Source organism: Bufo gargarizans, chromosome 8, assembly GCF_014858855.1.
Source record: "Bufo gargarizans isolate SCDJY-AF-19 chromosome 8, ASM1485885v1, whole genome shotgun sequence".
Classification (NCBI taxonomy): domain Eukaryota; kingdom Metazoa; phylum Chordata; class Amphibia; order Anura; family Bufonidae; genus Bufo; species Bufo gargarizans.
Window position 1 is genome coordinate 178,496,703 of NC_058087.1, and position 20,957 is coordinate 178,517,659.

Here is a 20,957-nt window from a genome sequence, read left to right on the forward strand (position 1 = left end):
AACCAGTCCAGTAATACTTTTGTTTCTCTCATACCTTCAGGATGTCAGTGACCGCATTGAGAAGGAGCCACAGGAGAGCCCTCTGATCGTCAGCCTTGAGACGAATGCTCGTTCCGTTGTCCGGGTCAACTGGCGATTACACATATCTGTTCCCCTACAGACAGGTAACGTCACAGCCAAAGGACATCAGAGCTTATATACGAAAAGCAAGGGGGGGGGGGGGGGTAACCCATACTAACCAATCTGGTCATTTAAATTGACGCCACTTACTAGAAAAAGTGACGGTTAAAATGTGATTGGTTCTTTTAAGAGCACCTGTATTTTTACGTTTTTTAAATAACCAACAAGAAGCGCTGGGAGATTTCAGCTCTGAAGCCTGTGAATGCAGCTCTGATCTATTATACAGGCTGTAACTTGGGATCAGTAGAAGAAATGCCATTTAATTACTCAATTTTGAATGTAGAACATATCTATAAACAGGATAAATGGCGTTCGAAAGGAAAAACCGTCGTGGATGGCGAATTATACCTTCATAAAAAGGGGGATCACCATTGCAGTGTGTGGGCATACCAGTTGACCTGAAAAAGTTTGTTTTACTCTTTCTTTTTTTTTTTCCCCTAGACCTCAGGAAATTCCGTTCCTATCGTGGAAATTCTGTACGAGATTTACTCCGAGCCATGAGAAACAAGGTAGATTACACCACGGCTGGCTGTAAATTAGAAGCAGATTCGTAAAATCATATAACACTGTAAATAAGAAATCGGAGTTTAGGAGAATCCTCATCCTCTCCACCACTCCCCCATCATGCAAGTGATACTCTCCATTTTTTGTCAGTGACTAAAACCCTGCCCAGCTGTTCTGGGGTTGTTGCTCCCGGTCAGTAGACAGCTTGGTGCTTGTTGGCTGGGTGAGAAGCCGTTGACGTAGCTCTCAGAGCGTGTACTGGAGAAGAAGAACAGCTGGCCTAAGGGGTGCTACAGGGAATGCATCCTGGGCAAAAGGTGTGCAAAACCCCTAACAACTGTCTGCAGGTGGCTATGGTTTCCTTTTAGAGGAGACTCTGTCTTGGCTAAAATCTCTAATCATGTTTAAGACTTGCAATCCTGCCTACGACATGCCATCAAGGCTGAGCAGCCTGACAGCAACACTCACCAGTGTGTAGTACATGCTAATGCCAGAGCGTAGTGTGTAGTCGGGCCCCGTCCCCTCACCCTTCTAGGCAGCTCTGCAAGTGGAGGCAACCAGTCCTGCTCACATTCTAGGATAGGTTTTTGGCGGCCATTTTAAATAATTCCCGTAGGACCCCTATAAATGGGGCTTCTTATAGGTGGCACTAGGTGGCTTTCTTCTTTTTGGAGAATAGCTAATTTTTATCATTTACCCAGGGAGCATTGACTGTAAGACACCATATGTCAATTTGCATTTCCTCAAGGAGAAATAGTACCCCCTGAATGCCGTGAGATAGCTCTGATACACTTCGCTGTAAGGAGTCATGCACCTGTAATACTTGACCAGGATCGATTTTCATCTCTAGAAAATCAAAGGGGTTTTCCGAGTGTCTTCAGGACAGGTCATCAATATCAGATCGGTGGGGGTCTTGCACCTAGCAGCCCTGCTGTTTGAGGAAGCACTAGGGCCTTCTTGCAGCTTACGCATCTGACTATAAGACGCAACCATAATTTAGAGGAGGAAAAAAATATTTTTCAGCAGACCTCAGATCAAACCCCCAATTAGCCTCAGATCAGACCATCATCCTTAGACATTAAAAAAAAAAAAAAGTACCTCTCCTGATACGGACAGCGCTGCAACTCTGCAGATCCACTCCCAGATCTTCTTTCTTCTTCCGGCCCGCGCTGCACTGACCTGACATCGCACAGGTTATATTGTACGCCTACGTGCACTACGTCCTGGCGCTGTAGACCATGGATGTCAAACTCATGGCCCTCCAGATGTTGCAAAACTACAACTCCCATCATTCTCTGATAGCTGTAGTATGCCAAGGCATGATGGGAGTTGTAGTTTTGCAACAGCTGGAGGGCCACGAGTTTGACATCCCTGCTGTAGACAGTCAGGACAGAGTGCAGAGCCCGGTCCGGAAGAAGACAAGGGAGGTTGAGTAGAGCCAGCACTTCCCGCATGCTGATGACCATTAGCATTCGGACTATAAGACGCACTGCCACTTTTCCCTCACAGATGGGAGAAAAAGTGCATCTTATAGTCAAGAGTACAGTAGCTTTATCTGCCAAAACGGCATTAAAAATAATATTCAGTTGGAGCATGAAGTACTCCTGAAAATAACCTGTCCTGTTAATTTTATTTTTTTGTTTTTGGTAACCTACTGCATATATGATGGGAGCAAAAAGTGGGGAACACAGAACGGGAGTGTGACCGCAGGATCAGACTACACAGGGCTTGTTTGTAGTCTGTAACCGTGGAGACGCATAGGTCTGCATACAAGCTATAGTATAGACCTAAAACAGATTTTAAATACTAGTTTGAAAGCTGAATTTCTATTTTAGATGCATTAGAAAATTTTGTCTTTATGTATAACTTGGTCAATTTTTGGCTTTCTCCAGAAACATCACTACCACGAGCTGCCGGCTGAAGTCCAGGAGACACTCGGCTCTGTCCCTGATGATTTCGTGGCTTATTTTACATCACGTTTCCCACTTCTGCTCCTTCACACACACCAGGCTTTGGAACAGTGTGCACATGAGAGACCATTCCACCCCTATTATCTTTGGGGGCCAGAACGTTGACGATGCCACCCGGACAGCCCGAAGTAACCAGACCAGTCTGTGGTGGGGTCAAGCTGGACATGGCTTGATTTGTGACCAGGCCCCCTGTTTTTATACTGTCCATTGCACTGTATTATGTATTTGCACGATTATTTTTTATCACTCTTTGCTTTTATATAATGTGCAACACAAGGGCACCTTGATAAGGCGGTGGTCACTTGCAGCTAAGGAGCTCCTTACCGCCCACACTTCTAAAAACAGGTGCAGATCCCATTAGTGGTGGGGTCTTCAACCTGCAGCAAAACTGCAACTCTGTCTGCCCTGTCAGGACATGATGGGAGTTGTAGTTTCTTAACAGTTGCTGTGGCACACATTGAAGATCTCTGCATTTAAGTAGGAATAAGTTTCCTGTTATTAGATCTGTATCTATTTTGGTGCATGGGAATGTTGCATTAAAGGGGTATTCCAGTTGTTACAAGTTATCTCCTATCCACAGGAGTACAGCGCCGAGTAATCTCCGCAACGCCTATAGAAGTGAGTGGAGCAGCTGCGTGCATGTGCAGCCAACTGCTCTATGCTTTTCAGGGGGCTGCAGGGTGTATGGGACCCCCACCAATAGTTTGTGACAACCAGAATACCCCTTTAAAGGTATGTTGGAACCTGCACTACTAGAGTATATGGATGTTACAGAGGGGGTTCCCCTCCCACTCTGAAGGACTCATGGTCACCGGTTAACAGGTGGTCACTGGGATTTTAGCTGCTGGACCCAAGGTCCAGTTAAACAGGACAATCCCTTTGTGTCTTTATAAGGGTCTGTTCTCTTCACTAGGGATGAGCGAATCGACTTCTGATGAAACATCCGAAGTCGATTTGCATAAAACTTTGATTTAATACTGTACGAAGGGAGTGCTCCCTACAGTATTAGAATGTATTGGCTCTGATGAGCCGTCATCACTTCACAAAGTCTCACGAGACTTCGCATAACTTCAGAAATTGATTTATACTGTAAAAAACATTTCCCGAACGCCGGTTCGGTCCCTAATTCAGGAAATTGTTTACAGTATAAATCAATTTCTGTAGTTATTATGCAAAGTGATAACTTCAACTCATCGGAGCCAATACATTCTAATACTGTATGGAGCGCTCAATCGGTACAGTATTGAAACAAAGTTTTATGCGAATCGACTTCGGATGTTTCATCCAAAGTCGATTCGCTCATCCCTACTCTTCACCATAGATTCTATTTTCCTAAATATTAAGGATTTTTTTTAAGGATGTAATTTATTTTGTATTTGCCGGAGAGCGTCTGTATATATTCTTTTAAAGTTTTAAGAGATGGAATTAAATGTGCCAATGTAATAACCACTGTTCCGACTATTAAAGGGGGTGGTCTCACCTCAAACATTGGTGGCATATCGCTAGGATAAGCCACCACTGTCAGATAGAGGTCGGACCCGCATCTGGCTCTAGACCAGAGCTCCCAAAGGGAACAAGAGCGCACTGCACAACCGCGATAGCCTGCCATTCATTCGTCGGAGTGCTGAAAATACTCTCGGCCATTTCCGGCAGTTCCATAGACGTGAATGGAGTGTCTCCCTTGCTTGTGTGGTGCGCTCTTTATTGCTATGGTAGTTCTGAAGAAAAAGAAAAAAAAAAGCTCAGCGCACCGCTTGGCTATTTTCAGCACCTCCACTTTGGGCACTCTGTTCTAGAGCTAGGTCAGGTCCCACCTCTGGGACGTGCACTTGTCTTACATTAGGGGCAAGCACTTAAGTACTTAATCTACTTAAACCTACTTCACCCACCACCAGTCTCTTACCTGCTGCAGGTCTTAACCGTTTGCTTCCTCCATATCATTGGTGTGCAATGCAATTCGGAATCACCATGTAGCCACAGCTTGCAGGGCACCGCTACAAGTTTAGGCTACTTTCACACTGGCGTTTCTGGATCCGCCTGTGAGATTTGTTCCAGGGCTCTCACAAGCCGCCCAAAAAGGATCCGTTCAGCCCCAATGCATTCTGAAGGATCCGTTCAGAATGCATCAATTTGGCTGCGTTTGGTCTCCGTTCCGCTTTTGAGGCGGACACTAAAATCGTTAATTTCTAACGATAATTTGTTTTCCCTTAGTCCTAACAGCAGCACAGATAGGGTTAACTGCCCCTGTGGACTGGTAGGACCGGCGGAATTTTAATGAGCCCAAGAACCAATAAACGATCTTCAGCTCCCTGAAAGGGAGGAGATCACCCCCCAGCCCACCGTGTTTTTAACAAGCATAATGTATTTAGGGTGGGATATTTGTGTGCTGCTGTTAGGACTAAGGGAAAACAAATTATCGTTAGAAATTAACGATTCCCTTACGTCCTCAACAGCAGCACAGATGGGGAGATAGCAAGAAGAATCCCCTAGGGAGGGTCCTCATGCCTGGCAGAACTAAGAACAGTCTGCCCAAAAGCCGAAAACTCTGCCATCCTAGCATCTATCCTATAATGGGAGATGAAGGTTGACTCAGAGCTCCAGGAGGCCGCCTTACAGATCAACTCTAAGGGGAGGAGTCTTCTCTCCGCAACCGAGGTGGAGACCGCCCTAGTAGAATGGGCCCTCACAAACTCGGGAGGATCTAAGGATTGGGAGATGAAAGCTTCCATAATGGCCTCCTTGATCCAGCGACTAATGGTGGCTTTAGACGCTTTACGGCCTTTAGACTTACCGGCAAACAGGATAAGAAGATTCTCATCTATCCTGAACTCACTAGATCTATCCACATAGATCTGGAGGCATCTTGAAATATCCAGCGGGTCTCTAGCTGGAGTATCAGAGGAGGAGGCTGTAAACAAAACTGGTAAAGATATTACCTGATTGATGTTCTGGAAAGTAGGCACCTTAGGCCTGAAGTAAGGTAAAAACTTCAGGAGTACTCTATCCTGTAGAAAAATAATGTACGGGTGATTTGCGGAGAAAGCCTGCAATTCAGAAACTCTTTTGGCTGAAGCTATAGCCAGAAGAAAGACCATCTTTAAAGTCAAAAATTTAAAATTTACCTCCTACAAGGGCTCAAAGGGGGGAGATGCTAGCCCCCTGAGCACTACTGAAAGATCCCACTGGGGGATAGGTTTCAGTATAGTAGGCTTAGTCTTTCAGCTCCCTTCAGGAAGCGTTTGATGAGTGGGTCCCGAGAATGTGGCCTGTTGAGACAGGCCGAGATGGCATAAACCTGTACCTTCAAGGTAGCTGGAGATAGGCCTCTATCTAATCCATCCTGAAGAAATTGAAGTATCGCAGGAAGGGGCGGATCTGCAGACGCCACCTGTCTGGAATCACACCATGCCTCGAAGATTCTCATGATCCTGGAGTAGGCCGTCTTTGTAGACTCTGCTCGGGAATGCAACAAAGTTCTCAGGACCGACTCGGAAAGCCCTTCTATATTGGGAAGGGACTGATCAACCTCCAGGCTGTCAGGTTGAACCTGTGCAGATCTGGGCAGAGGTGAGTGTCCCACGACACCAGGGTCTGCTCCGGGGGAGTCTCCAGTATTGTCCCCGACTCATCTGAATGAGCTGGGTAAACCAGGATCTTCTGGGCCAAAACGGTATGATGGCTATTACCGAGGCCTGATCCTGACGGATTTTCATCAATACCCTCGGTATCATGGAAAAGGGAGGGAAGATGTAAGCCAGCCTGAACCTCCACGGTATTGACAGAGCATCTATCGCCAGGGGGTTGTCTTCCCTGTAGAGGGAACAGAACCTCATCACCTTGGCGTTGAACCTGGTTGCCATGAGATCCACTTCTGGCATACCCCATCTGTGAACTAGCTGCCTGAAGATCTCCAGATGCAGAGACCACTCCATGGTCGGTAATCCTCGACTTAAAGGGGTTGTCCGGGTTCAGAGCTGAACCCGGACATACCCTTATTTTCACCCCGGCAGCCCTCCTGAGCCTGGCATCGGAGCATCTCATGCTCCGATGCGCTCCCGTGCCCTGCGCTAGATCGCGCAGGGCACAGGCTCTTGTGTTTACAATAACACACTGCCGGGCGGTAACTTCCGCCCAGCAGTGTGTTCGGTGACGTCACCGGCTCTGAGGGGCGGGCTTTAGCTCTGCCCTAGCCGTTTTACTGGCTAGGGCAGAGCCAAATCCCGCCCATCAGTGCCGGTGACGTCACCGGGGTTCCTGTCAGCCCCATAGAGAGCCCCGGTACGTCACCGGAACTCAGAAAATGCCTTTGCCCTGCGCAATTTAGCGCAGGGCAAAGGAGAGCATCGGAGCATGAACTGCTCCGATGCTCATGTCAGGGGGGCTGCCAGGGGGAAAATGGAGGTATGTCCAGGTTCAGCTCTGAACCTGGACAACCCCTTTAAGCGGTCCGCTATCATATTGAGGGAGCCTCGAATATGAGTGGCAGATAGATGGAAAAGGTTCGTCTCTGCCCACCGAAGAATTACCCCGATCTCTGACAGAAGGGGCAATGATCTTGTGCCTCCCTGTTTGTTTATATAGAGGACTGCAGTCATATTGTCTGACTGGACTTTCACTGCTTTGCCCCGGATCTGAGGCGCAAAGTGAAGGAGGGCTACCCGGATAGCTCGCATCTCGCGAAGATTGGAGGAAAGATGCCGCTCCAGAGGAGACCAAGATCCCTGAATTGGGGATCCGTCCAGGTGAGCGCCCCAGCCTACAAGGGACGCGTCTGTAGTCAATATGACCCAAGCTGGTTGGGTCATAGACTTCCCTGCTGGTAGCTGAAACCACCATCTGAGGGAATTTCGGGTTTGACCGGACAGGGAGCACAGGGAATCTAGCCCCGCAGGGCTGCCGTTCCATAGGTGTAAGACCTCCGACTGGTGAAGGGAACGCAACCAGAGCACTGACTGATGGGCTCTGGGCGCTTAAAAGGAGGAAACCCCGCCCAATGGTTGGGTTCCTGAAACGAGATCAGCACCACTCCCTTTTTTTTTGTATATGTGCTGCCAAAGCAAGCACTCAGAAAAACCAGAGCCTATACTGGCTCTACCTAAACGAAAAATTGTCTCCCCAGACTAATCCTAAGTCCAGGATGTCATTCTAGGGAGCCAGTTTAAAGAAAAGGTGAGTTTTATACATCACCGCATCGCTTCGGAAAACCGGAAGTGACGTAGCGCACCTAGGGCGCGTCACTTCCGGAAAATGGCGGCGTCCATAGCGCCGCACACATGCGGTAACGGAGGAACGGAGCACTGTCTACAGATGATGAAAGAAGAGGGGAGGGGACACCCCCCTCCCCAACGGTACCCCAGACCGAAATCGCCATGATCAGGCCTAAAATAAAGGCACTGGGATCCATAGAAAGCGAGCTAAGCTTTAAGGAGGGAAAAAAGAACCCCTAAGCACTCTTCAGCTCCCAGAGAGGGAGCGACACGCCAGTCCACCTGTCCAGAGGACAGAAAAAAACACAGTGGGCTGGGGGGTGATCTCCTCCCTTTCAGGGAGCTGAAGATCGTTTATTGGTTCTTGGGCTCATTAAAATTCCGCCGGTCCTACCAGTCCACAGGGGCAGTTAACCCCATCTGTGCTGCTGTTGAGGACGTAAGGGAACGCAGCTTGCAGCGTTTGTGTCCGCACGACGCGGAGCCAAACGGATCTGTCCTGACTTACAATGTAAGTCAATGGAGACAGATCCGTTTTCACTGACAAAATATGGTGCAATTGAAAACGGATCCATCCCCAAATGACTTTCAATGTAATCGAGATGGATCCGTTTTGACTTGGACTTTTTTGAATGAATAATGCAAACGGATCCGTTATGAACGGATATAAAAGAGTTTGCATTATCGGTGCGGATCCATCTGTGCAGCTACAAGACGGATCCGCACTGAACGCAGGTGTGAAAGTAGCCTTACCTATAGCAACTGTCCTGACCGCATTCATGGTTCTACATGTTTTTTCCTGAACCCTGTAATATCCAACACTTATTCATACAAAGGCAAGGTCTGACATCTCTGAACTGCCCCATCAGTTGTCACTTTACAATCGGCTAACCAGAACCTTCCAAGGTCGCTGCTAGAGATGAGCGAATTTCATTCGGTGGTAAAAGGAGAATTGAGTTATGGATTCCTTTACCACGGACCATAACAGTTCTATGACAGAATGCCTTTAAGGCCTCATGCACACGACCGTATTTAGTTTCCATGTCCGATCCGTTTTTTAGCGGATAGGATGCGGACCCATTCATTTCAATGGGTCCGCAAAAACCGCGGACAGCACACTCTGTGCTGTCTGCATCAGTATGTCCGTTCCTCCGCAAAAAAAAATAAAAATAGTGCATGTCCTATTTTTTTCTAGTTTGCAGAGAAAGGATAGGCATTATTACAATGGATCCGCAAAAAATGCCATACGGAACGTGTTTTTTTTTGCAGATCTGCAATTTGCGGACCGCAAAACACATATGGTCGTGTGCATGTAGCCTAAAGCAGGGATGCCCAATCTGCGGCCCTCCAGCTGTTGCAAAACTACAACACCCAGCATACCTGGACAGCCTAAAGCAGGGCATGATGGGAGTTGTAGTTTAACAGCTGGAGGGCCGCAGGTTGCGCATCCCTGCTTTAGAGGCATTTCGTTATTCATTCTGTCATAATCTGGATCCGTACAGTTATGCAGGAGAGGACTTCCCTGCATAATCCGTTTTTGCAGCCCATAGACTTCCATTATGACGGAATGCCTCTAAAGGCATTGCGTTATGGGAATCCATCTACCAAATGAAGCGTGAATGAATTTCAAAATATGACATTAGCTCATCTCAACTTGTTCCCCCAACATCAATTCCTCCTGACCCCCACACATCGGCCTAGTGCAGGTTTTTCCAGCCAGAGAATAAGAGGCTGCCAGACACTTCAAGCAGCTGCTCATCTCCTAGAGAATAGAATTGGACACGTTTGCCCACTCCCAGGGAAATTTGGGCCACCACCATACACAGCCACCTTGAGGCATACCTGCTCCTTCACTGACTGGTGTGGGGGGTTGATATACTGCATTCTGGGTCTGATGAATATTGTACACGTTTTATAAGGGTACAGCTACTCAGATTTTCTGGTACTTACAGGTTACTGACCTATCCTCCAAGTCAGTCATCAGTATCCAATTGATGGAGCTGGAGGCAGAAGGCTCCATTCATGGCAGTGGCCATGTCTGGGGACAGCAGCTCACTTCCTATTCAAGTGCAAGAAAACTACACCATGGATGGAGCCTTCTGTCCATCATATAGTTTCTGGCAGCTCATCAGTAGGGGGCTGGGTGTCTGACCCCCAACAATCTGAAGCACAGCCATTTGTGTTCCAATATATCTTCGAAAAGGGCTGCAACACTTCATATTAGATCAGTAGGGGTCTTTGAAGAGACCCCCAGTGATCATTGTAGTTTAGCCCACTGTGCCCCTTCTGCTGCAATACACTCCCTTTGCTTGTTCCCCAGGAGCATTAGACAAACCATATATCATCCTAACCTCCAAGGTACACATTTGGCTCACATTGCTCCATTTTTTTCAAACCACTGATCGCCAGGGGTCCTGGCACCCAGACCCTTCCATCGAAACTATGATACGTCAGGAATTTTTATAGACAACCTACATAGAACAGTCAGAACACCCCTGGGGTACTTCAACCTATGCTCAGGATAGCTGTCGGTATTGATCAGTATCTGACCATGGGGGGGTCCAACACTCAAGGAGCTGTTTGAGGTGGCTGCAGTGCTCCTATAAGCACCATCTTCTCAGCCAACCTTAGGTACTTTCACACTTGTGGCAGAGTGATCCGGTAAGCAGTTCCGGCACCAGAACTGCCGGATCAGGCAATCTGCATGCAACTGGACAGCATTTGTAGATAGATCCGTCTCACCAAATGCATTGCAAGAACAGATCAGTCTCTACTTTTTCACATTTTTACCAAGCTGTGCATGCGCAGACTGGAAGGACGGATCCGGCACGAATACATTACTATAGAAAAAAAATAAAAATATGCCAGATCCGGCATTAAGTTTTTTGGGGGCTGGAGATAAAACTGTAGCATGCTGCGGTATTCTCAGTCCTGAACAGTCAAAGACTGAACTGAATACATCCTGAATGGATTTCTCTCCATTCAGAATGCATGGGGTTAAAACGGATCAGTTCTTTTCCGCTATAGAGCCCCTAGGACGGAACTCTATGCCGGAAAAGAAAAACCCTAGTATGAAAGTACCATTAGGCCATTGGTCATGTGGCCCAGGGGCAGCTCCATACCACTCAGGTGAATGGGGCTGAACTGCTGTGCAGAGGCTGTGGGGCTTACTGGAGCTCCAGTGAACGCACGGCTTCCGTCAACAGCTGATCGATGGGGGTCTAACTCCTGTCATACCCATCGATCAGATACTGATCACCTACCCCGAGGACAGGTCAGTGTAAAACAAAAAACCCCTTCAATCAGAAGCCTACCATTCCCTTACAAGGCACCTAAAAGATCCAAGGACTCGTTCACACCGGCATAAGACAAGGCTCCGTATACATAAACAAAGAACTTTAATCTCATTAATATACAAAAGTTATAAATCTGATATTTTACATAAAAACCTGACATTGAAAAGAGACAGACAGGCTCATTGAGAAGTGACAGGTTCGTGATAACCAGTTACACAGAAGTCGCGCTCCGCACTAACAGTAAGTGCACATGCAGATCAGAGTAATGAACGTACAGTCCGGTAAGTTAGACATCTAGTTTAATACACAACTTCTCAGTTCTGGCAAAAAAAAAAAAAAAAACTCCTGCTGCCGCCCGGGTCTGTGTTAGACTCCTACTATCATACATGAGACTTCAGCGCCCCGGGAGCGACGCAGAGGAGACGGCGTCCATTTTTCTGTAGTCCAGCTACGCAGAGGCCTTAACGTGTACGGCGGCTCCAGACCTAGTGTTCTGCAGTTTCTCCACCATCGTGCGGGCGTAACGCAGCCGGCTCGCCAGTTCTTTGCAGCAGCCGAATTCCTCTATGAGGCTCAGCTTGTACGTGTGGAACTCCCGTTTCTCATCAATGTACGATACCGCAGCCATGAGGGGACACAGGATGATCTTGGTGTGATCCTGCAAATAGAGATCTAGTTAGGGGGCTGTCCAGGGTGAAAGCGTTCGCGAGGCAAGTCGCAGGGAGGTTGAAAATCTAACCTCTCCGATTCAGCGCTGCGTTTCAGTCCTCTGCAGGACAGCACCCATAGGGTCCCACATCAGTGTGCATTTTGCAGACCGCACATCACCAGCACTTAATAGAAAGTGCCTATTCTTGTCTGCAATTGCAGACAATAGGACCCGTTCAATTTTTTCGGGATTGGAATTGCAGGTCCACATTTCCAGATCCGGGCCGCACATCGTGCAGCCCCATAGAAATTAATGGGTCTGCAAAATGCGGAACAGAATTGCGGATGTGTGAATGGAGCCTTAGGCCTCTTTCACACGACCGTATGGCTTTTTCAGTGTTTGGCATATACAGTATACATTTCATAGAAAAAATTAGGCTAGGCATAAAATTTTCAATAGATGTTTCCGCAAAAATGGAACGATACGGAAGATATACGTTTCTGTAGTGTTCCATTTTTTCTGCGGACCCATGGAACGTGAGTCACGGGCAATAGGACATTTTCCATCTTTGAACGGAAACGGAGTACTTTGTATTGATAGGTGAGGGGCCCTACCTCCAAGACAGGCCCTTGAAAGTGAAGAGCGCACAGGGCATGTACAGCCACCCTCCATTAGTTTCTATGGGACTGCCGAGAATAGCTGAGCACTGGCTCGGCCATCTCTGGCGTTCCCATAGGCATCACATGGAGCACTGGCAGCGCTTGTACAGTGCCCACTCCATTAGTTGCTATGGGAGTTCTGAAAGTAGCCCAGTGACTGCACTCTACTATATTCAGCAGTCACATAGAAATTGAGTGCGGCCACGCATGCACAGCTGCTTTCCAATCACTTTTGGGGGTCCCATTCTGCAGGTGGAACCCACACTTGACATTGATGGCATATCCTAGCGATATAATCCAAAAGGAAAGACAGCACTACTCAGACCAATATGGTGGCGGTGCCATCGGTGTTGAGCTCCAGACAGTTTGTAGTAAGGGTGAATGACCGCAGCGCTCAGTCTTCAGAAGTATGGAGGTTTTAGTCTCCAACTGTGCGACGTTTCGACTTCAGAGTCTCAAGCAAGAGAAAGACTCTTTAAAGTCGAAATGTCACAATTGGTGACTAAAACCTCTATACTCCTGAAGACACCGAGTGCTGCCGTCATTCACCCTTTCCACAAAGTATCCTAGCGATCTGCCACCAACGTCTCAGATACAAGGACACATCAGCTGGACGAAGGCAATATTGCTAAAACCTAAGGAGCAACCCGCAACTTGACTGGATCAAGCTTAAAGGGGTTCCCCACCGCCACTGTAAGAAGTGATGCAATAAAGCTGATCAGAAGCAGTTAAGGAGACATTGCCCCCACTGATCCTATGTCCGGTCCATATCCAACAGGGGCACAAAGGGCAGAGCCCTGCTGATCATAAGCTTATGGCACATCCTGGCGTTATAACCAATGGTTTAGGATCCTCAAGCGTTTGCAGTGTCTGAACAAGCACCTTCCTTACGGACTCACCTGGAAGAAGTTGATCTGGACCGTTCCGTTACTCAGGTGAAGGATAATGGCGCTTCTTGTCCGGAACCAAGTTCTCAGGAAGGGAAGGCGAGCCAGCTCATCTCCATCCCGAGGGGTGATGTTGGCACCCGCTTTAAGCAGATGCTCGCTCATGTAGTTTCGGAAGTATTTCAGTAGTGTGATCTGCAGGCAGCAAGAAGATGGGGGTCAGCGTCTGCACAAGTTACAATACGGCAACTATTCCTACGCAGGCAATGGCTGGCCCACCTCTAAGCTGGTTACGAGGGGTATCCCAAGCCAGGCTGTGGGACAGTATTTAAAGGGATCCCCGTCAGCTGGTTTGGGGCTACTAACCCCCCAGTATGCCGTTAGGTAGATTGTGTATAGGGTCTGAATACAGTCCGTAGCCGGCCCCGCAGAAGAGCAAGTGAAATTCAAACTTACCAGGAGAAGAGTCCAGGACTCTTGTCCATCAGGATAGGGGGTCATGCACTATACATAAAGCACAAGTTCAGGGTGCATTGACGCACAACACCTCTGCTTCATCAGCACAGCGCTGGTGAGGAGGTGTCGGTACATTGCAGGTTCCCTAATTTGATATCTACCCCTGTATTTAAAGGGGTTTTCCAGACATTTACTACCAATGGGCTATTCTCAGGATAGGCCATCAATATGCAGTTGTCAGGGGTCCGACACCCCACCAGTAAGCTGGATCGGGGTAGCTGACATCAAAACTACATAGCTTGTGCAGTGGATGGAGCTGGTTCCTGCATTCGCTTCACCGGACAACCAACTGGAAAAAGGTGATGGGTGGGCGTCTGACACCCAGCTGATCATATATCAATGGCCAACCCCTTTGGAATAGCACCTAAACAGCCGCTCTTCACTCCAGTGGACTCGGCACTTTCATGGTCGCCTGTGGATCTGCAACATGGTTGTTGACCGCTAGTGCAAAGAGTGCGCCAAGGCAATGGCAAATTGATTGGTACAATAAAAGGGTCACAGCCCAATCAAAAGTTCCAGCACATGAGCCAACCACTGCCATCGCCAGCACAGCAGGTGGTTCTGCTATACCATAGGCTTACCTTCTTGGTCAGAGCAGACGGGTAGGAGCGCACATTCATGTAGGACTCCGTGTTGTTCCTCTCTATGTACTGTAAGCTGTCGCCATCGGTGTACATGATCAGTCGGGTCGAGTCATTGAACAGAACGCCAACGCTGTTGTCACAGAGCTGGTAACCTGGAGGGAACAAAGGGGCCCATGACATGGACTGATGGGCGACGTCTAGAGACCAGGATTGGGGATGCTGCAGGGCGTCACCTACCTAAGCCGTACTTGTCAGAATAATCCACCCATTTACTGATCCAGAAGATGGGGTTGCAGGCCGGATCCTCCGCTTCATCTGCAGAGTGAGCGCAACGTTAGGACAGTGTCCTTTATAGTCACACGTGGCAGAAACAGACCGGCCAATGGACGCCCCTTACCTTGACGAATCTCAGCCAACTCTGAGGGTTTAGCAGCATTGACGCTGGTGAGCTGCACCATCATGTCAGACAGGTAGCAGTCAGCAGGCTCCGCCAACTCCGGGGGCACCATATCCTCGTCCTTGGCAAGTGCAGGTTTCTCTACCATGGGAGAGTCCTGGCCTGGAACCAATACAGCATGTTAGATGGACCAAGACCAGCGTCATGGATTTACAGGGGCTGAAGACCTACAGTGATGGGGACCTACCTTTATTTAAAGCAGTAAGGGGTTTCCTAACGCTTGGATCAATGGTGCTAGGTGCTATGGAGAATCGTGGGGGTACGGTCAAGCAGGTAGTGGGCAGGCGGCTGGGAATGTGACCGCTGGTGAAGAACTCATCCGTCAGCAGCTCATCTATCGTGGGCCTGGTGGTGGGGTCTGAGCGGAGCATCCTCTGTATGAGGGCGGCGGCGAGCGGGTTAATGTGCTGGAAGAAATAGAAAAGGTTAGCTGCAGCAAGCACTGTAGACCCGGTTCTGTGCAAATTCAATGGTGACCCTAGTGGAAGAGCCATGCCCGCCCCCCCCCCCCCCCCCCCCACGAAAAGGTCTTTACATCAAAAGTGTTCCATTTGTTTGCACCGTTCTGAAGACGCATCTGTCCACTGACTGCAATGGGAGTTGCAATGCTCAACCTGGCCAGCAGAGGTCCTGCAGCAGAGTTTGCTGAACAACCTCATCCTAGTCCCATAGAAGTGACTGGAGGTGGATTGACATGCACACCATACAGCGGGGACCACATAAACGACTAAATCTTACAAGGTGCTGCACCATTACATCAGCAAGTCTGCCCTCCGTGCTGAAACTGCGGTGTGAATACCGAGGACCCGATGCCGCTCGCTCACCTTTGGAATGGAGTACTCGTTCTTTTTAATCCTCAAGTAAGTTTCCTTCAGGCACGACGTCTCGAAGGGAGGTTTACCAACCAGCAGCGTGTACCTGCCAGGACAGAGATGTCACCACAGTGTAATTCTTCAGGCAGCCACAAGGTGGCACCCAGGCAGTCTTTCAATCACACCTACAGGAGGGCTAGGCGTAGGCCGACCGCATCTATCCTGCATTTTCTACATTCATCGACAGATAGGATATTGTGGGCCAAAGTCACGGCAGGGGATGCCAGTACACGTGACCACCCATGGCTCCAGCAGCAGAAGGTGCCTTTGCCGTAAATTGGAGACACCCTCTAAGTAACATATGGCTCTCAGTACAGTGACCACCCGCCATGTATATGCCCATTGCACCTACTTACATGATGCATCCTAAGGACCAGATGTCCACCTCGAAGCTGTGTCCTTTCTTGCCCAAAACTTCAGGAGCGATATAATTAGGGGTCCCACAAAGGGTCTTTTTTCGCTCCCCATCAAATTCTACCTTGGTCGCTAATCCAAAATCACCTGAGAAGATAAATCTATGATTAAAGGGGTATTCCGGGTATAAGGAGGTATCTGACATCCGTGAAGGTCCGACCACCCAGACTATAATAAAGCATCCCCTCTGCAGACAGTTACAAAACCAACTCCCAGCAGACTGACGCCATCAGGGAGTTATACTTTTAAAGTGACAAACCGGGCCGGACAGCCCAGTGGGCAAATGCCACGAGCCAGTGCAGGGGTGGGCTGCCCCTGGCATCGCTAGGCCAGGACGTCTGGGACTTAGGGCCTGTGTTTTTGCCCAGGACCCCGGAAGTATTGCCCTACTGCAAACACCACCGTATCACTCAGGACAGAGATGCAGTTGAATAGTGCGGTGGGCACAGGAACCACCACTCACAGGGGGCAATACAACTAGCGGGAACACTATAGGGGCCGTATTACTAATAGGGTTCTACTGGACGCCTTATTACCACTTTTGGGACATTACTACTGGAGGTTGTAGGGGGAATGATTGGGCACAATATGGGGGGGATCACTACTACCAACAGGCACTGCCAGGGAGCATTATCACTGTAGAGGCACTATAGTAATGAGGGCATTGGTAGTACTTTTAGGACTACTGTTACTATAGGGGGGGGGTTACTATTCAGGGCATCGGGAGCACAGTGGGCACAGTATTGGGGGTAGCAACAGGATACTAATGTTGGGGCACCTGGAACATGACAGAAAAGTGAGTAATCTAAGATGTGTGGTAAACTCTGCTGAGACTTGGCGGGTAGAAACCATCATGGCGGTCCGCTTCCAATGGAGAAGAGGAGGAACGAGAAGGGCTACATCAGAGGAGGCGTCGCTGGATGTAAGGTATGTGGTGCTGTATTGTCCTGTATGTTTGGGAGGGCAGAACGTAATGCCCAACCAAATATGCCATTAGCACAGGGGCACTGACAACTCCTACTGACAGAACCCTGCGCAGGATAAAGGGGGGCCCCGGTTTTACCTATCTTGACCTCCATTTCATCGTTGAGGAAGAGATTCCCGAGCTTCAGATCGCGATGGATGACCTTGGTACTGTGCAGATACTGGCAGCCCTGGATGGTCTGCTGCAGGTAGTAGCGCGCCTCCGGCTCCGTCACCGCCTTCCTCCTCTTGTGGAGTTCCAGTAAGGACTGTACAAGGAAACAGTTAGGAGTCAAGACCCAGGAGAAGAAAGAACATAACTAAATCTGTGGTCTCCAACCACTACCCTGAGCATCCCCTGCTGCCAACCAACTACTACCCTGATCATCCCCTGCTGCCAACCAACTACTACCCTGAGCATCCCCTGCTGTACTTTATGCCAAATAGTGACAAACATGGTAGAAATGTGGGAGCAGTGACCAAGAATGGGCCCCGGGGGAGGGAGAGGACGCTGAGGACTGAGGGAGGAGAGAACTAAACGGTCCCGAGCTGCAGTGCGGGGAGCGGCCAGCGGGTGGCAGCAGAGAGCAGGGCCAGCTGTGTGAACTGTTATTGAGCCTCAGGCCATGGACGGAACCAGGTTCTAGAACCAACACCAGAAACCCCCCCCCCCCCATAAATAATCCCTCAATGGAAGTGTAAACAACTGCTGCAGCACCAAGCTGTCAATCATTATATAAAGGTCAGGCTGGGATCCGTAGTCCGCCTGGAACCAGCACACAAAGGGAGAACCGTTACCTGCACCAAGAACCCTGTCTCAGCTTAGCAGGGCATGCTGGGCCTTCTGGTGCCCCTACTACTAGATAGCATGATCCATAGGGCACAGAAATGCAGTGACATGCTGGCATCTGTAGTCCTCAGCTGCTAGTGTCAGTTAGCACTAGGCTCTCCATAGTTAGAGGCATGCTGGGATCTGTAGTCCACCATAGGATCTATATAGCTGGGGGTATGGCTGGGATCTGTAGTCCCCCAGTTACTGGTGTTATCACTAAGTTCTACATAGCTGGGGCATGCTGGGATCTGTAGTACCCCCACAGGCTCTACATAGCCAGTGGGGCATGCTGTGACCTGTAGTCCCCCATACAGAGCTGCTGGTGCCAGTTACCCCTGGGCTCCATAGCCAGTGGGGCATGCTGTGACCTGTAGTCCCCCCAGCCCTCCTACCCTCCGCCTGCAGAGCTCCAGCACGACGTAGACGAAGTCGTTGTCCTCGAAGAAGCCGTGGAAGCCGACCACATGCTTGTGCGAGAGGCTGCGCTGGATGGCGATCTCCATGGTCATCTTGTCCTTCTGGTGGGGCTTCAGCAGCATGGACTTGGGGACGATCTTCCCGGCGAACACCTCCCGGCTGGCCAGGTCGGTGATCTCATAGCACTTGGCGAAGCCGCCTTTACCGAGGAAGCGTCCGCGGAGGTAGCGGCGCCGGGTGCGGGGATCCACCAGGACCTCGGGGATCTCCTTCACCGCGGACACCCCCGGGGGCTTGGCTGTCTGCGCAGCCGTCCTGACGTCCACTTGGGCCATGACTACACCGAACACTGTGCGGAGACTGCGGGGCTGACGTGCTGCTCCTGACGGCCCTTTAATCCCTCTGCTCCCGGCCCTGCTGCCGCCGTTGGTTTTGAAGCAGAATGCGCTCTCCTGATTGGCTGCTAGGATTTAAATTCCAAAGCCGCCTGCCGCGGAGCAGCATGGGAGGCTGGCGATTTAAAAGGCCTGGGGAGGGTGAACAAGCTTTATTGGCAGCGGTTAGGAAGACAAACGGACAAAAGCCGTGCTGAGGACCGATAGGCAGGGGGAGGGGCAGGCAGCGGTATCTGCGGCAACGCAAACCGTGACAGTGTGACTGGCTTCTTATAGAAGGGTATTGCCACGGCTCCTACGGAGGTTTATTAAAAAGTGGTGATTTGTTTAGAGGAAAATCTTACGTCTGATATAATGTGATAATAATACCACAGACGTGTGACAGGCAGGAGCCGTTATAGACGTCACCACAGTGCTGCCATATAGTGCACGAATAATATGCCCATATGTAATGACAGCGCCATCAGAGTGCCCCCATAAATAATACTGCCAGCAGAGCGCCCCCATAAATAATACTGCCAGGAGACGCTCCCATAAATAATACTGCCAGCAGAGCGCCCCCATAAATAATACTGCCAGCAGAGCACCCCCATAAATAGTACTGCCAGCAGAGCGCCCCCAGAAATAATACTGCCAGCAGAGCACCCCCATAAATAGTACTGCCAGCAGAGCGCCCCCATAAATAATACTGCCAGCAGAGCGCCCCCATAAATAGTACTGCCAGCAGAGCACCCCCATAAATAATACTGCCATCAGAGTGCCCCCATAAATAGTACTGCCAGCAGAGTACCCCCATAAATAGTACTGCCAGCAGAGTGCCCCCATAAATAGTACTGACAGCAGAGTTCCCCCATAAATAGTACTGCCAGCAGAGCGCCCCCATAAATACTGCCAGCAGAGTGCCCCCATAAATAGTACTGACAGCAGAGTGCCCCCATAAATAGTACTGCCAGCAGAGCGCCCCTATAAATAGTACTGCCAGCAGAGCGCCCCCATAAATAATACTGCCAGCAGAGTGCCCCTATAAATAGTACTGCCAGCAGAGTGCCCCTATAAATAGTACTGCCAGCAGAGCGCCCATATAAATAGTACTGCCAGCAGAGCGCCCATATAAATAATACTGCCAGCAGAGTACCCCCATAAATAGTACTGCCAGCAGAGTGCCCCCATAAATAGTACTGACAGCAGAGTGCCCCCATAAATAGTACTGCCAGCAGAGCGCCCCCATAAATACTGCCAGCAGAGTGCCCCCATAAATAGTACTGCCAGCAGAGTGCCCCCATAAATAGTACTGCCAGCAGAGTGCCCCTATAAATAGTACTGCCAGCAGAGCACCCCCCATAAATAATACTGCCAGCAGAGCGCCCCCATAAATAGTACTGCCAGCAGAGTGTCCCCATAAATAATACTGCCAGCAGAGCGCCCCCATAAATAGTACTGCCAGCAGAGCACCCCCATAAGTAATACTGCCAGCAGAGCACCCCCATAAATAATGCTGCCAGCAGAGCGCCCCTATAAATAGTACTGCCAGCAGAGCGCCCCTATAAATAATACTGCCAGAGAAGTGCCCCTATAAATAGTACTGCCAGCAGAGCGCCCCCATAAATAATACTGCCAGAAGAGTGCCCCTATAAATAGTCCTGCCGGGAGAGTGCCCCGATAAATTATACTTTACAAGAATTTTCCCATACTTCAAGGACCTTGTGCATCCATATTTGTATAAATACACAATGTATTTATTTATGTATATTTTTTATAAATATTTTTAATCAGCATTGTTTATCTTCACATTTGTTTTTATGCATTTTAGTTAATAAATATTTTTTCTGCGTACGACCCGGTGAGGAGAGTCTGTCTATACAGATATATTACATTGTACTTTACTGATTGGGCGAATCACATAGACATTGAGCACCCAACACTTGGTAACGACCAGGTGAGCCACCATAATAACCAGTATTGTACTAAATATAAATAATACTGCCAGCAGAGCGCCCCCATAAATAATACTGCCAGGAGAGTGCTCCCATAAATAGTACTGCCAGCAGAGCCCCTACATAAATAATACTGCCAGCAGAGCACCCCCACATAAATAGTACTGCCAGCAGAGCCCCTACATAAATAATACTGCCAGCAGAGCACCCCCATAAATAGT

At 49.1% G+C, this 20,957-nt stretch overlaps 2 protein-coding genes across 2 annotated transcripts in view; one reads left to right on the top strand and one right to left on the bottom strand.

Moving 5' to 3' along the window:
• The window catches only part of LOC122944873 (serine/threonine-protein kinase/endoribonuclease IRE1-like), a 32,147-nt gene extending 28,570 nt beyond the window's left edge, over positions 1 to 3,577 (top strand). Inside the window, exons 20-22 of the mRNA XM_044303578.1 lie at positions 41 to 164; positions 622 to 689; positions 2,577 to 3,577. Of these exons, the coding sequence (XP_044159513.1) occupies positions 41 to 164; positions 622 to 689; positions 2,577 to 2,759 (375 nt within the window). The 3' untranslated portion in view covers positions 2,760 to 3,577. The remainder of the gene's footprint in view (positions 1 to 40; positions 165 to 621; positions 690 to 2,576) is intronic.
• Positions 3,578 to 11,242: 7,665 nt separating this feature from the next.
• Positions 11,243 to 18,827, bottom strand: LOC122944942 (serine/threonine-protein kinase PLK1-like). The gene is made up of 10 exons (XM_044303695.1): positions 18,383 to 18,827; positions 17,259 to 17,427; positions 16,138 to 16,282; positions 15,734 to 15,827; positions 15,097 to 15,316; positions 14,850 to 15,011; positions 14,690 to 14,767; positions 14,450 to 14,604; positions 13,365 to 13,547; positions 11,243 to 11,815 (listed from the first exon to the last, which is right to left on the bottom strand). The coding sequence occupies exons 1-10, from the start codon at positions 18,740 to 18,742 to the stop codon at positions 11,606 to 11,608; spliced, it is 1,776 nt and encodes a 591-aa protein (XP_044159630.1). The 5' UTR covers positions 18,743 to 18,827; the 3' UTR covers positions 11,243 to 11,605.
• Positions 18,828 to 20,957: the final 2,130 nt, after the last annotated feature.

Bases quoted from the DNA above. Each gene is read 5' to 3' on its own strand.
- LOC122944942 (XM_044303695.1), bottom strand. From the start codon at position 18,742: ATGGCCCAAGTGGACGTCAGGACGGCTGCGCAGACAGCCAAGCCCCCG. The intron at 15,317-15,733 runs GTGAGCGAGCGG...TATTTCTTCCAG, and splicing joins ACGAGTACTCCATTCCAAAG to CACATTAACCCGCTCGCCGC. The intron at 14,768-14,849 runs GTAAGGGGCGTC...CTCACTCTGCAG, and splicing joins GTTGGCTGAGATTCGTCAAG to ATGAAGCGGAGGATCCGGCC.